At 36.1% G+C, this 17,130-nt stretch overlaps 1 protein-coding gene across 1 annotated transcript; it reads left to right on the top strand.

Annotated features, from left to right (window-relative positions):
- The first annotated feature begins 2,230 nt into the window (after positions 1–2,230).
- kiss1ra (KISS1 receptor a) lies at positions 2,231–15,687 on the top strand. The gene is made up of 5 exons (XM_039654792.2): positions 2,231–2,828; positions 3,697–3,821; positions 6,531–6,666; positions 10,958–11,196; positions 13,606–15,687. The coding sequence occupies exons 1-5, from the start codon at positions 2,603–2,605 to the stop codon at positions 13,978–13,980; spliced, it is 1,101 nt and encodes a 366-aa protein (XP_039510726.1). The 5' UTR covers positions 2,231–2,602; the 3' UTR covers positions 13,981–15,687.
- The last annotated feature ends 1,443 nt before the right edge of the window (positions 15,688–17,130 follow it).

Raw genomic sequence — 17,130 nt, 5'->3', positions numbered from 1 at the left:
ACTTTGTAGGACAACTCGGAAGTTAGCGGCGCATGGGTTTCCTCGATCGAAAAGCTGCATTTTCCTCATAGACTTTTGGAAAATCACAAAAAATAAGATCTGTGTTCAACAAAGTGTTGTGACCCTTACACGTTTTGTCTATCAAGATAATCTTTACAAGTTATCCAAAATGTATACATTTTGAAACCTATAAAAAGTTTAAAAAAAAAAAACACAAGCAGACTTTAACATGTTATATAAAAATATCTAGCAGTTATTTTGTGCTAAAACTTCGCACACACTCTGGGGACATCAGAGACTTAGTTTACATCTTGTGAAAATGGCATTTTACCACACCTTAAATGAGAACTGGACCCTAAACTAAAATGTGACTGATTCAAGAATTCCAAAGAGCCTATTTTAATTAAAAATCAATAAATCTATACTCAGTTCAGAGCTGGGGCTGAATGGTTAGAGAATCCGAAGGTTGCGGGTTCCATTCTCAAAACCGGCTGGAAATGGCTGAGGTGTCACACACAGTGACACACAGTGCAAACAGTGCTTATTGAAGCAGAGTGTGGAGAAACAGCAGGAACCAGACGACGGTGACTTGATGAATGGTGATAGAGACTTAGCTGGTGATGACTGAAGTGGATTCTTTGCGCAGGCGAAGGATGAACAGGAGACTCTCAGGTGAACGTCCAGGTAAGAAGTCTGACTTTACGTAGCAGATCCATTTGTAGTAATATTGAGGAGACCAGACACTGATGTGAGGGTGATGCAGGTTGATATAGGCTGTGCTGATGACAGAGTGCAGGTGCAAGGATGATCAGCAGCAGATGTGGTGATAGCAGACTGAGTACAGGTGGGGACCAGGAGGGATGCTGGGAAATGTAGTGCTGACAGGTTACTGAGTTGGTGACTGAACTGGTTACTGTGACAGAGCAAAGCATCTAACCCCCGATCACTCCGTAGGCATCACAGCAAAAATGGCTGCCCACTGCTCTGGGTGTGTGCGTCCACAGTTTGCAGTGTGTATGTGTTCATTACTCCTAATGTGTGTGCACTAAGTTGGATGGGTTAAATGCAGAGGACAAATTCTGAGTATGGGTTACCATGGCCTTTATATGTCACTCACTTTAATATATTGAACTATTAACATTTTATGACTTTGGGATTATGATTTTTTTGATAAGTATTCAAGTTCCAGAAATTCAATCTTGCAGTCTCACTCAAGAGGTTCTATGTAGTTTTCCTGCAATAATTCTTCCAGTTAAATGACAGTCAAGTGGCATGATTAACTGCATTGCCATAGACGAGGGTGAATGTTATAAGAAATATCAGTCATCTAAAAGATGCAATGGACTAATTAGATTTGAGAATTCCAAGAAAACCTATTAATAACTTTTTTATTTATTTATCTTATTTTTGTATATTATACGTTTACATACTAATATGACAAACAACAGCACTTGCTTGTGTAATATTGGTTTAATATTTTAATTAAATTATAAAAAATGATAATTTTTTTCCAAACAAAAACTGATTATCTGATTATAATAAGCAATTATAGGCACTGTAAGGGGGGTCAAAGAGAGCTTGTTGAATTTGACTGAATATATACAGTATTGCAGGATTGTTCTTCATCAGTGTCCAGAGGGACCACTGTACTCTTATCTGAGCAGTCAGACCATGATTGTGGGCTTATGGTTTGTATAAATATTCTACGAGCTGCCCAGTGGAAAATACCACATGAGGGGGTGTCCATGTGCATTTTCCACGTCGGCTTTTGGTATTTACCATAATTACCATAGCACGGTAACGCACCAATATTCTCACAGAACTTAGGTCTGATTGAATTGCTCGTTCATAGTCTGAATTTGGTTTGATTTGCACCAAAAGTGCATGTATACCAATTTGTAAGGAGGAAAAACTTTCATGAGCTTGACAAAGGAGATCTTACTGTACATGGCAATTTGCCATGATGCGGAGTGCACACACAGTCCCAATAAGCGGTAATTGCGTGTTTTCATAATGTGGCCAATAATTTCTAGGGAAGAATTATGTGTTGTCATAGTAGAACAAATTGTACCACATTGATCTCTTTGATTGCACAGGGTTGCGTATCTTTAGGCTATGTGTATACTGCAGGGTAAACCATTTATATTTTACTCTCTCTGCACAGGGAGCAGTGGAATGAGAAAGAGAGAGAGAGAGAGAGCGAGAGCCCTAAAATTGTTGCTAGGCGACCTGACATCAGTTCTTCATTCTACAATCATTCTGTTGCCCACATGTGTTCAGGCTGTGTATAAAGCCAATGGGAGCGAAACCACTCTATCTTTGAGTGGATACTGCTCGCAGGGCTCCTTTTTTAAAGAGCGTCAGACAAGAGAAGAGTTTTCTGAAGAGAAGTCAGATAAATTGTTGTGATCTTCTCCCTCAAATACCCATCAACTTACAAAACTCCCTCGGTGACTATATGAGGTTTATGAAAGTACAACACCAGATTCAGACGGCTTTTTCCTAATATTTCTGGGATTAGTGGAGATGAGGATTTTGTCACTGCTGAAAAGAAGAAACTCGACTTTTTTCATCTTGTTTTAAGGTTTTTAAGTCTAAAATCATGTTTCCTAGTGAAGACTGGAACTCAAGTGAGCTATTGAACAGCTCCATTGGAAACTCCTCTTTGGAGGATATTGAGGACGAGGAGCACCCCTTCCTGACGGATGCTTGGCTGGTGCCCCTCTTCTTCTCCCTCATCATGCTGGTGGGGCTGATCGGGAACTCATTGGTGATATATGTCGTGTCCAAGCACAAACAGATGAGGACTGCCACTAACTTTTACATTGGTGAGTTTCAGCCAATTTCCTTTTTTCCTGTACAACCTTTCACCAGCTTAGACCAGCTCTCTAAGCATTCACCCTTTAAAAAAAAAAAAAGGTTTTAAAGACATTTCTTTGCTTTGGAATAATGTAAGCAATTAAGTGTATTATTTTTGTTCTTTTCTGCATATTTCTCTATTAATTATTTTATCATTCTTGTTGTTTTTATGCTTTATTTCTTGTAAAAATGATGCTCAGACTTACTGTCCTTTGAAATTCATTTTATATAGAAGGAGCTTAAGTAATTAATAAGATTAATTAGTACTTTATACAAGCACAGTGAGATGAATCTAATTTTGCACAGGAATTGCTGGAAACAAAGTTCAAACTCTTATTAACATTATATTTGTGGGAGATGATTCATTAGGATGATGTGCTGTTATGAAACAAAGAATTATTACATTAGCTCAAGGAACACTGCAGAAGGACCTCTTGAGCAAGATTGCGAGGTTAGGAAATGCCACTTGATCTTAATCAAAAAAGTCACAATCACTCAAAGCCTATATGCTAGTGTTTTTGTAATTTTTCAGTATTTTTTTTGCAGTAAGTTTTTATCAATCATAGCATAACAGGCAGTCAGATTAACATCCATTTTCAGTGTTGCTGAGAGAGCTTATTTTCATTCACTGCACATATCCTTGCATGTTTCACCATTTCTGTCTCCAATTATTCTTAAGATTGTTTTAACTTCACAATATTTGAAGAATTGGCAGAATCCCCGAACCCCTTGGAGATAAAAATAATACGAACAGTGCCACTTCACATTGCTCATTCAATTTTGCATACCTATTCAGATGAGACAGATCGTTCATTACATGTATATTTAATTCCTCAGCAAACTTGGCTGCCACTGACATCATTTTTCTGCTTTGCTGCGTGCCGTTCACTGCTACTCTCTACCCCCTGCCTGGCTGGATATTTGGGGACTTCATGTGTAAATTTGTTGCTTTTCTCCAACAGGTAAGGAGAGCACCTAAGGAAAAACAAGAGTAGTGTTCAAAAGCAAGGTTCTTTTTTTCTTTTGTGTAGTGCAAATGTTTTTTTTCCTGCATGATCTCAGAATGTTTTTGAGGACAATGGCCACACCGACAAAGACACTGTGAAGTACAAAGTAGGAGGAATAAATGTGAAAGATCAATGCTAATAGGATTCTGCATTTCATGGTAGCCGGCAGTGTCAACCAGCAATAAATGAATTTATACACTTATTAAGACAATAGTCCCTATTTTAATAGACAATTAGTGTAGTGAAGCCACAACATGTTTCAGAGTTGGGGATGGCCGAAGATGGGCACATCGTGATGTATTTGGCAATGAAATTAATTAGTCGCATGACCAAATGTTCATGACCAAAACGTTTGTCTTGTCTTATAGAAATGCTTTAGTTGTATACTGCAAAAGTATTTTGCATATCTTTTAATACTAATACAAAAATGTATTCTTAGATTGACTCTGTATAGAGAGATGTCAAAACTGAAATGTCAAAAATTCAAGATACATTTAGAAACAAAACGTACAGTAGTTGTTTTGGTATGTGGGGTGTGTAGAGATTGATCATTGCACATTTTCTGATTTCTGATTTCTTTTTCACAATCAATGTACCTCTCTGGGCAAGCACATTATCACTGTCTGGCAGAGAGAATGCTGCTCCAAGAACTCTGATTTAAAAGAAAAAAAAAAAAAATCAACCTAGACTCGTTTAAAAAATGTGTCTCTATCTACATTATTATTATTACTATTATTATTATTAACTTAACATTCAATTCAATGCAATGTCCAGCTAAAATGTCCACGAGTGGCATTAAAACACCAACACCTTTGATTTATTTTCACAAAAATTATGATTAGGGGCGGATTATTGATCAATAAAGACTTATTTTCGAGTGGTTCCTTGCACAACAATTTACAATAAATAATTTATCAATAATCAAATAATTTGCAGAATAACCCATAATTTACCATAATGCATGATTTGAAAACAAAATGAAAACATTTTGACGTTTGCATCACTTAACCAGCAGTTCAGTATAAGGCTTTTCTGACATCATTACATTTGTCTGGCAGTCACAATAAAAGAGCTTGAAGAACCAAGCTAAAATTTGATGGTGGATTATACAAATGTTTTTTTTTTTAACCTTATATTTTATTTTGTTCATACTACTGGTATCTGTTAGGCTTAGGAAAGGGTTTTAGATTAGGTATTTTTAGTACCACTCACTGGACATTTCATTTCCGAACTGCTACAATGCATACAACCAACATAATAATACTTTACCAGACTTGCGTTCATCTGTTTGCAATAACTGGACATTTAACTTTGAAAGTGTTGCAAAATGTGGTAGAAATAGCATGACATAATTTTGCAGAAATGTTGTCACCACATGGATGTTTCTTAGGGGGGTTTGGTAAAAAAAAAAAAAAAAAAAAAGGTAAAAAGAAACATCAGAAAGGCATCTATACTTTTTATAAAATTATTAGGCGCTAAAACTATTGAGACTGTAACAGATGTGCTTTTAATTCAAGACAACAATGGGTGAGCTAAATATTTTAATACTAGGAAATGGGGATGTGGGCTAAAAGTGCTGGCACCCCTAGTGTTTTGGAGTAACTAAAAGTTGGAACTGTCGATTATAGCTCGGCAAGCGGTCTCTCTCAGCAACAACACATAAAAGAGTAATTATCCGTGAACCCAAACAGTTCCATTTATAACAGCCATACATCATACAATAAAATCATCATTGAATAGAAATGCTCTGAGGAATATCAAGATGTGTGTGTGTGTGTGTGTGTGTGTGTGTGTGCGTGTTTGCATTTGGGTACACATGGGGGAAGAATTTATTTTTGTGTGGCATTTCAACATTATGATTCATCCCTCATTTCATGTAGATAATAGAAGATGTGAGTCAATCTTTATTCACTGCTTCGTGAGAGACTGCATTGGCCAAAGAGAAAAGTAGGATAATATGTTTATAGAGCCATTAAAACATAAGAAAAAGAATATGCAACAAAAGGGATCTAGGCAAACATATGAATAGTTACTTGTTTTGTCTATACTTTGAATTAAATTCACTTGCATAAGCAATGTCGCAGTGCAGTTGAAAATAAAATAAATTTTACTGCCATAAGTTTATGGTTAATTCACAAGTCTTCATTCTTAGTTATATTTACATCCAGCTGTGGTTTTGGTCTTTCCTAGCCATGAAGCTTTGCGTGTCATAAAAACAGGCTTCCTCAGATTGAGGCTTTTTTGTTTAATCATTAGATACCTTATACAAAAGATGATGGGCAGCTCTTTATTCACACCTGTTGCATCAAAGAGAATAGTTAAGCTTGCATAAAACACTCAGCACAATGGTTGACTTTTTTTTCCTCTAAAGCCTCTCCTCCTGCCTGATTCTTTTAATTTAAGATAAGCAATCAGGACCTTCAGTTCAATTAATTCGCCAGACAAAACCACAAATGAATGGGGCTGGGTTTTTTTTTTCGGTCTAGAATTAATTCAAAAAGTGGTGGGCTAATGACTGGCCTATATTATGTGTTTTTGATGTGCTAGATTTTAGATGACTTAAAACCAATTTTTATGTTTACTCCAGCGCTCTGGGGCATGTCTGTCTTGCATGTACTGATAATGATACGAACACATGATAACAAAAGATTTGGCAATGTGTAGGTGACTGTACAGGCGACGTGCATCACTCTTACGGCGATGAGTGGAGACCGTTGCTATGTGACTGTATATCCTCTGAAATCCCTCCACCATCGGACCCCTCGTGTCGCAATGATTGTTAGCATCTGTATCTGGATAGGTAAGTAATTAGTAGAATTAGTAGAATTATACACTATACACATAACGTTGCTATAATGTCATTAATATCAATAATATATTTTTTTGTTATTTTATTATATAAATCTTTTATTGGAGGATGAAGCATGTTACATTTGACAAGCAGTGAAATAGTTCTCCAGTTTAATATCAATAATATTATTATAAATATTATAATATTTATTTAGTAATTATTATTATTTACAATTATCAAAAAGGAGAGGAGCCTCTTTTGTCTCAAAATGTATTGTGCATTTTTCTGATAATTGTAAACAATAATAATAATTTTATTATAAATATTATAATAAATAACAATACACGTAGACACCCTTGCCACAATATTATATATATAAAAAAATTGGTGGAGAATCGGTAAGCGCAGTTTCCTTTGCAGCGCCTCGTACACATTTAACGGTTCTGGTACGCACTACACAGCAGTTCGCGCGAGCTAATACGGAAAATTACATTTATCCTACCATCACCATGCTACTCTAAAAGTTGCGCCAGTATGCGGGTTATTAATTATAATAAAAGTATAACTCGATTCCAGACACATCCTGTATGATAATGTAATTCATTTTTATCCAAAGAATAAAAGTGCAAGGGGAAATACATCTAGTTAAATGAAATCTTAAGTCCATGTCCAACTCTAAATTGTAAGGAACTTACAAATTGTAAGAGGAAGGAGTGGTGCATTTACCATCTCATGGACAAGAGTAGATCTCTCATTTTCTAGGTAACCTGTCTCAGGGATGTTGTTTCGCCAAACACTTTTGAGGGTGTAGCGACGGCTGAGATGGTGTTCGTTCCCACTATAATCCACAGATTTTCCTGTATTAACCAAAGTGGTCCTCTGTAATCACTTTAATAACTCCACCTTTTTCAAGGTATTGGAGCCTCGATCTTAACATTACAATGGTCATGTTCCCGCAGTGAGAACATGAATCATCGACGGACACCGCCTCAGCGAGCTTACGGCCCAGACATGTGAGGCAGTGGCTGTAAGACTGGGCCAGGAGCGCACACGGGTGTGATCAGCACGTTGACTCTTTATGTGGAAACACATGGCTGAGTTTGACGTCTCTCTAACACAGAAAAGCGCTATAAATGAAGGTGACAGAATGTCTCCTCTCATGAATAAAATTGATCATGAGATTCTCTTATCGCGTCTTGAAAAGTGCGAGGGCTTTCAAGAAACTGCCCTTTATTGGTGACGATCTAAAATAGGAACATTTTCAGTGGGTATTGGTCGCGCCGTATCATCTGTAGCACGAGTTACCTGTGGTGTTCCTCAAGGGTCTATTCTGGCTCCCATTTTATTTTCACTATACATGCTACCACTAGGCTCAATCTTTAGGAAGCATGGAGTGTCTTTTCATTTTTATGCAGATGACACCCAAATCTATCTCCCTTACATAATGACAAGCAAGGCCTCGAAACTTTGCTTGCCTGTTTAAGGCGAGACACGGCAGGCAAAAGCATTGATATTTCATGCAGTGATCAGTTTTAAGATTTTGGGCTAGTTTACTCCTTCAATATGTGTTCTTTCAAGCTGCTATAAAGAAAACGTTGAAAATATACATTAAGATGTTTATTTTATTACATTTTGTTTACTTGCAGCAGTAAATTTCTCCCGTATTTACCAAGAAGTTAGCATTCGAATGCGTCATGCCGCACTCCGTCTGTTTACTGAAGTCTGTCATCACTGGTATCGTTGTAAAGCTCTGAATCTCCTGCACAACGCTATGTAACCCAAATATGGGCATTTCCTTTCAATCAGTAACCAATCGTGAATGTCAAAAGGGTGATTTTAAAGCTAATGACGAAATCTCATTGGCTACTGCTGGTTTCTGCTAACGTGATTCGCTCAGACGCATCACGTGGTGTACTCTGACAATGTCAATTCATTGAGTTACTGCAGTTGTAGGCCTTATATGCCTGCAACGTTATTAAATAATCAGTTTTCATGAGAATGAAATATTATATATTATTATTACTAAGGGCCTGAGCATTTATTCTGTTTTGAGCATTTTTTTCCAATAGAAATGTATTAAATTCCCCACTTAAATCTAACGCCCTTTTCTCAAAATTAGTAGAAATATCTCAGCCTACAGTATTTAGCACCTATGTACACTAAACTTTCCAGTTATACACTTACCAGTATTCTGAAGATATTTTCAGAAGGATTTGTTAATAAATCATTCCTTGCCTGATTTACAGTATGTGACATTTTAATAAAAAAAAAAAAATATGTCGAAAATCGATTTTTTAAGGTTATGGACCTTTTGATTTCAGATAATAAAAAGCATATTTCCTGAAATCCCTCTGAACTGTTTTTCATCTTGTGTGCAAACAAAATGAAAAAGAATTTTGCCCCTGGCTTTTTCATATGTTCAGATCTATCTACTGAAAATATATGCAAAAACATTCATATTTAATGAGATAATGCATAATTTGCATAAGTAAACATATAAATTTCAAAAACTTATAATACATTTTTTATATACTTGTGTACGTAATCAACTGAGGAAGTTTCATGGTGATATATATTATTATAGATATTATTGCGAGTCACGTGTCTCGCATTAACTGATGTACGATCTTGGATGTCCTTGAATTTCTTGCACTTAAATGAGAATAAGATTGAAGCAATTGTTTTTGGCCCCTCTGTGGGAAAATCAAACCCGAATACTGATTACGATTATTGAAACTCTTATATCAAACCCACTATGAAAAATCTGGGACTTCATTTTGATTTATCACTCAAGTTTGACCAACAAATAAATTCTGTAAAGTCTTGTTTTTTTCTGTACAAATTTAAAAGTTTTCTATCTTTTAACGATCTTAAAACTGTCACATATGCTTTTGTTTATTTCGTTAGGACTATCGTAATTCACTGTATATTGGATTACCCGAATCCTCCATGGCACGGCTTCAGATGGTCCAAAATGCCGCAGGCAGGTTTTTAACTTGGGTTCGTAGACGAGAGCCCTTTACTCTGACATTATTGTCTCTGAATTGGTTGCCAGTGAGTTATAGAGTTGAATTTAAAATTTTGTTGCTAGTTTTTAAGGCTTTAACTGGTCTGGCACCATCCTATCTGTCAAATCTTCAACAAAGTCAACAAGATGCTTGTGATCCTCAGACAGCATTATACTGTCATATCCAAGATCAAGATTGATGTTGCGAGGTGACTGAGCGTTTTCAGTGGCCGGTCCTAGGATATGGAACAGTCTTTCCTTATCTGTAAGGTCTGCAACGTCTGTACATGAATTTAAATCTAAGCTACAGTCTTATATTTTAGCTTTTGCATTTCATTCATAACTTTGGTTTCTCTAAACCCTAAACTAGTGTTTTATTTTCTACTGTATTGTGTGTGGCTTGTTTTATACTTCTTTATTTATACAGCACATTGGTCAACTTTTGTTGTTTATTTTTTGCTTTATAAATAAATGAAATGGACAAAAAAAGAAATGAAATGAAGGCAAATTGGCAGAGCACTGACAAACAACCGCTCGGCTTTAAAGCAAAAAGCTGAATGAGTGAGTCAGCAAGCTTATATACCAGTATGTCCAGAGGAGTCACTTGCCATGCAAATCTCACTCGCCAATGTCCATTAGCTTGTTTTGATACCACTTAAAGATGATTGGGCTCCGAAGTGAGATCTCATGTCAGTCTTTTCGACGTAATGTATATGTATTGTATATTAGTAAAATGTAACTACAAATATATTTAGAATACAATATAAATAATTCATAAATATATTTTTTAATTATTTAAAGCTGTCCTTTATTATAGATAATACTTTTGTATTTTATGATTTGTAGCTTTTTAGTTTTGTAGATATCTTAATTGCTGTCAATGCATAAAAAATTGTTTCAGTGTAAACATACGAAAACATGCTAGAACCACAATGTGTAAAGTTTGGTTATCTAATTTATTTAACTCGTCATTACCATGTAAAACTGCTAGGTTTTGCATGATCACACAAGAATACCAAATTACATCAATAACGTAACCAGAGGTCGATCCACCTAGCCCCACTTCAACAGAACAGTTGAGACAATACAGCTCAAAAATCTACATTTATTTTTACTGAACAATTAATGTAGGTTAAAAGCTTCAACAAAAATTCAAGCTTCACAGTGATGCTTTTTAACATAAGTGCATGACAGCACTCAACTGCATTTCATCACCCAGAATACTGAATACTGTAAAATATTGAAATTTAATGAGCATTTAAATTCTCATCTTACCCTCTCTTATGCAACAAGGTTCCTTCATACTTTCCATACCAATCTTCCTGTACCAGAGGCTTGAGGACGGCTATTGGTACGGACCAAGAAAGTACTGCATGGAGAGGTTTCCATCAAAGGCCACTGAAAAGGCTTTCATCCTTTATCAGTTCATAGCTGTTTATCTACTGCCTGTCATTACCATCTCCTTCTGTTATTCCTTCATGTTGAAGAGAGTGGGACAGGCCTCTGTAGAACCAGTGGATAACAGCCATCAGGTATGATACTCCACTGAATATAAAAGACTATACACTCTTTAATCTATAATTCAGGTGTGCTTCGAGCTATATCTTTGTTTCTTTCCTTCTCTTCAACAGTAAAGACAAAGTAGTTGTAGTAGTAACCTTTTATTTTGTAAAATAAAAGTAATTTAAGGCCAAAGTGAAAGACAGTGCCTTGCATAAATACATAAATAAATAAATTACTGGAAATACTTGTAAAGGTTCAGTGAGTGATTTCTGAGAAATGCTGTTGCAAGTAAATCTTACCGAGCACCACAACAAACTTGTAGCCAATCAGCAGTAGGGGGTGTTTACAGTGATGAAGGGGGAGAAGAGAAAGAAAGAGCAAGAGGGAAATTTGAAGAATGAATGTAGAAAGGGAGATGGCTGAGAGACATTACAAACACTGGAGAGAGAGGAAGCGGAAAAGCCTGAAAATGGATGCAGAGGTTGGGTTGATTCTGCTCCATATGTGAGTAACATTGGTTTTTCTATGTTTCACAGAACCAATATGCTGTTGTTGTAATTTTAGCTTTAGTCACAGGACAGTTTGGCAACTATCACACTTAGTGTACTGTATGTTCATTTGTTTTTCTTACTTGTTCTTTCGTCATATTCATTTTCTCTGTAGCAATGGGAAGTTAGGATCATTTTACTGACTCAGATCTTTGAGTCTCATTCAGCAAACTGAATGAATCTTTTTTCCAAGTCATTTTGTTAACTTTAGCAGAATATAATTGAAGTGTTACATGTTAAAATTAAGGGAGAGATGTGTTTGTTCAGGTTTATTTTTCAAATATCAACAGAAATCACTTACTGCACCTTTAATAAACTACATAATAAATATAGTGATAAATGAATTTTATTAATACGAAATATTCATATTTTGACATAATCATGTTGAAATAATTATATAACAATACAATTATTTATAATTATAAATAATTATTATAATTTGTTAATAATAAGGATAATTATAATTTGTTTTATTATTTTCACCAACTGTGAGCAGATTGATAAATGCTGCCTTCAAAAACATATTTGTGACAAGGTTTAGATTTGCACCTGTGCTTCCAATATTCAAGTAGTGCCACAGATGCCTTATTGAACTGAGATGTGCTGTATTTTGCACAGTCACCTTTTCCCTTTGATAAGAAACCCAGTCACTGAAAGTGAAAAAACACCTCACAGCATGATGCTGCCAAACACCAGACTTCGCTGTCGATATAGTGACTCTTTGAGAAGCGGGCAGTGTTAGAATTTCAGACTAAAAGCTCCTAAAAGCTCTACTGTCTGAGAAAAAAGACTTTCCCCCACATTACGGCTGAGTGACCTCTCTCTCACTCAAAGTTCCCGAGTCACCACACTGTTTTTTAGCCTGCAGATGTTTAATCTACAGTACGTCTTAACATTTTTTTTTTCTTGTATAGTGAGTTTTGAGGAATGAAACTCTGTAATTGGTGTGTGGTTAGATGTGGCATGAACCAGCAGTGGGCACTGTGGAATAACCTTTTGCTAATTAATGATTTTGTTTCATATTATCTTCTTTGCCACTTTATCTTCATTTAAATTCTTTGCAATGGTCTGTACAGTCCATTTTTATAGCTGAAAATTTCACATTATGTAATAATAAATAAATGATTAAACTGTATGCAAAAAATGTGCTAGCTATTTTAGTAATTCAGAGGTCAATCTCAATTGCTTTTACAACAGAAATTGTGTTTTATTTATTAGAACTGCAATGGTTTCATATTTAGAATTTAGGAAGGTCAGTGACTGACAAATAAGGATATATCAATAAAATGGTGTAATCATCATCAGGCGAAAAGCAATACAGAAAATGTCAACACCTTAAATACACATTTTGATCTTTTTCTTTTTTCAAATATTAGATAGATTTGACAGTTTTTAATAGTAACAAACTGTTATAGGAAACTACTTATATAATTAAATATATATAGAAAATATGAATAAAAATTATGTAAATCTACTTATGTCAACATTTATTCAGAGATTTAATGAGATTTCTAATGGTGATACACCTTGACATTTTTCTTTTACTTTAGACCCCATGAAAAATATAAGTAATTTTCATCATAGAAGAGGTTCATTCAAGTCATTATCTGTATGATAGCGTAGTAGTATAAAATCATTACTAATAGATTTCTTAACATTCATACAGAAAAAAAATCTAAATTTCTTGTTTGGTCAAGTTTCAGTTAAATTAAAAAGAATTGCACTTCATTGTAGACCTTCATTATAATGACTAGAAGTCTAGGTACTTTTGTGGAGCATAGTCACTAATATGTCACTGATCCATTCATTTATTTTACATTTTTTCTAAGTGAAAGCACATATGAGGCTAATTTCCCTTTCATAATCTTTTCAAAACTTTGTTTGTTTCAGGTCCACCTGCTCTCAGAGAGAACTATCTTCATTAGGAGTAAGATTTCCAAAATGGTAGTGGTCATTGTTGTCCTCTTCACCATTTGCTGGGGTCCCATTCAGATCTTTGTCCTGTTCCAGTCTTTCTACCCCAACTTCAAGGCCAACTACGCAACATATAAGATCAAGACGTGGGCCAACTGCATGTCCTATGCCAACTCTTCTATCAACCCTATTGTCTATGGTTTTATGGGCGCTAGCTTTCGCAAGTCTTTCAGGAAGACCTTCCCCTTCCTCTTCAGACACAAAGTGAGGGACAGCAGTGTCGCCTCCCGCACTGCCAATGCAGAAATAAAGTTTGTGGCAACGGAGGAGAGCAACACTGAGAGGAAATGAGAGCAAATGACATCTAATCCATGAATTTGCATGCCAACTAGTTGCTGAAGCTCAGGCTTCCTCTGCATTAACAAGAGTAATATTCAGTTCACTGAGCTGCGGAAAAAAATGTTTTAATGTGGTGCGAAGGGGTATTAAGGCCGTGTGTTCACTAAAGCAAAACTGAAAACACCTTGCTGTGGGAGCTTTTTGGCAGCGCAGCATTTTTTCAGTTGAGACGTTTCGTTGCTATGATACAGAATATCCATTGCACATTTTACTTGTTGTAACTGATTTCGCAGATTATTTGTTTCATACTAAAAATGAACTTTTCATCCATTTTGTTCAGTTAGCTCTGCTGGTTAATGTTGTACAGAAAGAATGTTGTGACACTTGGTCGGTGTGGTATTAGTCCCGCCCCTCCTCCACTGTGATTGGACAGCTGGGTAAAAAGTGACAGTGATGAGCGCAGCGTTTTATCCAAAGTTGAAAATTTTTCAACTCTCGGCGACCAGTAAAAAAAACGTGAAAAAAAAAAAACGCTTAGCGTCTCATTACGCTCATGCCGTTTTAAAAAAAAGCAGTGCTCCCATTGAAAACATACGCCAGGCGTGTGGAAAAACCCTTTGGTGGACACACCGCCTTAGAGAGCAAATAACTGCAAAAGTGCACGTTAATTATAAATAATAAATAATTACAGCTGGAGTTAAATAGTATATAGTGATATTTACATCCGTTGTGCAACCAACATCCAAACCAAAAGGTTAAACTCTCATTGGTGGCCCTGCTGTGGAAGAGCATTTTGCAATTTCAAAATCTGTGGATGGAAAGCTCATTTTACAGTGTGTAAGTTTGGATGGGGAGCCAAACGGATCTTCTGCCAGTGGAGATGTGTAGGTGCTTGCCTGAGAGGATGTTGACTAAATCAAACATGGCAACTGTTGACTCATCCATTGTGTTTGACATATACACGACCCCACCCTGTGCACACTTCCTCTCGAAATATCCACTCCAAACTGCTCTTCATCTGTAATATTTATATATTCTGAACATTCGAAGGCATGGATCAACCTGAAGAGGTGTACCCAGAAGGTATATACTCTCTCAATGCACACCATTTCTCAAGACTGAGTGAATGCTGTTAGCAGCACAAAATAACATATTATGCCCCACCTCCTACCTAAGGCCATTGAGATTATCATGTGATAGACACAGGGGAATGGCAAACAGTGTGAACATATAGTTGAGATGTTTTTTAAATGTTTTTTTAAAAATTTTAACATCTTTTAACTTGAATGCAGCATGTATAGAATGCTGTGTCATGCGCAAGACACTACAGTAGTTGCAAGCGCAACATTCAAGCATCCATCTTGTGCATGTCTACTAAGAAAACATTGGAAAAGAAATGCTATAGCCTAAACTATACATTGGCTGTCCGCCTGCACGGCAGTCGGCGCACTGTCCGCAAGAAGCTAAAAGATTTGTCAGCGCGGATGAAAACAATGTCTACCGAACGCGTCTTACTGCGCTCACGGCCAAAGCCAAAGGAGTATACTTTGAAAGGCTAGTTCATTGAACTGTGCGAGAGATGGAGAGGAACACAGAAAATTAAGTAGGCCTATACAGTATGTGGGCCGTAAGTTTTCTATAGGCTAAATCTTGATACTCCACACAAAAATGAAAATTCTGTCATCATTTACTCACCCTCAAGTTGTTGCAAACCTGTACGAGTTTCTTCTACTGAACACAAAGGAAGATATTTTGAAGAACGATTGGAACTTTGGCACCATTGACCATTGTATTTTTTTTTTCTACTATAGAAGTCAATGGTGCCAAACAAACTGTTCTGTTCCAATCGTTCTTCAAAATAACTTCCTTTGTGTTCAGCAGAAGAAAGAAACTCACACAGGTTTGCAACAACTTGAGGGTGAGTAAATGATGACAGAATTTTCATTTTTGGGTGGAGTATCCCTTTAAAAATGTGAAAAAGCAACAGATGGAAAAGAAAACCAATGGAATAGAAGCACAGTGGAATTCAAAAACGTGTTCTGCGAAAACCATTACCTTGATCCTTGAAGGCAACAAGCAGAGCAGTGGAACACAAAAATGCTTTCTGGGTGAAGCAGCCCTAACATTTCAGAGTACTGAATTTAAATAAATAGCATCCTCCAAAGGTTTCTAAATGTAACCATCATTTTGATGTACTAATTGAGGTAAAATGTTTCATTCATACAACGCATTTACAGGGTAGATTTTCTTACCATGCTTAGTGAGAAGGAATTCAAAGTCTGATTTTGTTTGCTAGAATATGCCATTGCAAAGCTTGCCTAATTATGTTTGTCTTTGGCAGAAATAGATGTCTTATCATTAGCATTTGTGAAATATTTTGACAAGTAGAGCAAAGTAGCTAAAAGCTTCTCAAAGCACTTGAAGTGCTGTCATTTTAACCTTGGGATTAATACATTATTCAGCATCTTTGAAGCATGTCCTGTTAGCTCTATAAATGCCTCATTGAATTCATGTTTTGCATTCAAATTTGACTGTACTTGAGTAGCCTTGTTTGTCTTCTTCCTGTCTTGTTATTTCCATATTTCTCGTAAGGGATTTGTTGTTTTATTGATTAATTAGCCTACTGGGTGTTGTAGAAGAGACAAAACGTCCTGTCCATTTAAGAATCTTATAATCAAAATTAGTGCATATACTGTCAGAATTGAGAAATATTTTTATATCTATAAATGTATAATTAGTGTTTTCAAACTGAAATGTATGTATAGTACTTACCAAGTCAATGTGGATTAGCATAAATAAATTTGCCAAATCTATTAATGATTTTTCAATTTGCTCTAGTGACATCAAGCGGATATTTGATATTCACTGCATAATGCATCTTTAATTGCCATGCAGACTGTATAGCTCAGAGAAACAGCAAACTGAAATCAAGCAGTTGGACTAGCTGATGGACTAATAGCGTGGAAATAACCCCATGATGCCACCTACACAGGCAGCCAATTATTATCCTTATCACTGGGAAAGGGGCAGGAAGTGCGTAATCAGTCTTGCTATTTCAAAGCGCCAAATAATCTGTCCATGACTTGGCCTAAGGTCAGTAAATGGAGCAGAAGCGCTGCAATAGTTTCCTTCACTTAAAAACAGTGAGATGCGATGAGTCAC

Source organism: Pimephales promelas, chromosome 5 (genome assembly GCF_988280905.1).
Source record: "Pimephales promelas chromosome 5, fPimPro1.hap1.1, whole genome shotgun sequence".
Classification (NCBI taxonomy): Eukaryota; Metazoa; Chordata; class Actinopteri; order Cypriniformes; family Leuciscidae; genus Pimephales; species Pimephales promelas.
Note: the sequence above shows the minus strand (reverse complement) of the source record. Positions and strands in the feature narration are given on the sequence as shown.

What these genes read in the sequence shown, in the direction of transcription:
- kiss1ra (XM_039654792.2), top strand. Translation starts at nt 2,603, where the DNA reads ATGTTTCCTAGTGAAGACTGGAACTCAAGTGAGCTATTGAACAGCTCC. An exon ending in TAGCATCTGTATCTGGATAG is followed by an intron (nt 6,667 to 10,957) that starts GTAAGTAATTAG and finishes TTATGCAACAAG; the next exon opens with GTTCCTTCATACTTTCCATA. An exon ending in CAGTGGATAACAGCCATCAG is followed by an intron (nt 11,197 to 13,605) that starts GTATGATACTCC and finishes TGTTTGTTTCAG; the next exon opens with GTCCACCTGCTCTCAGAGAG.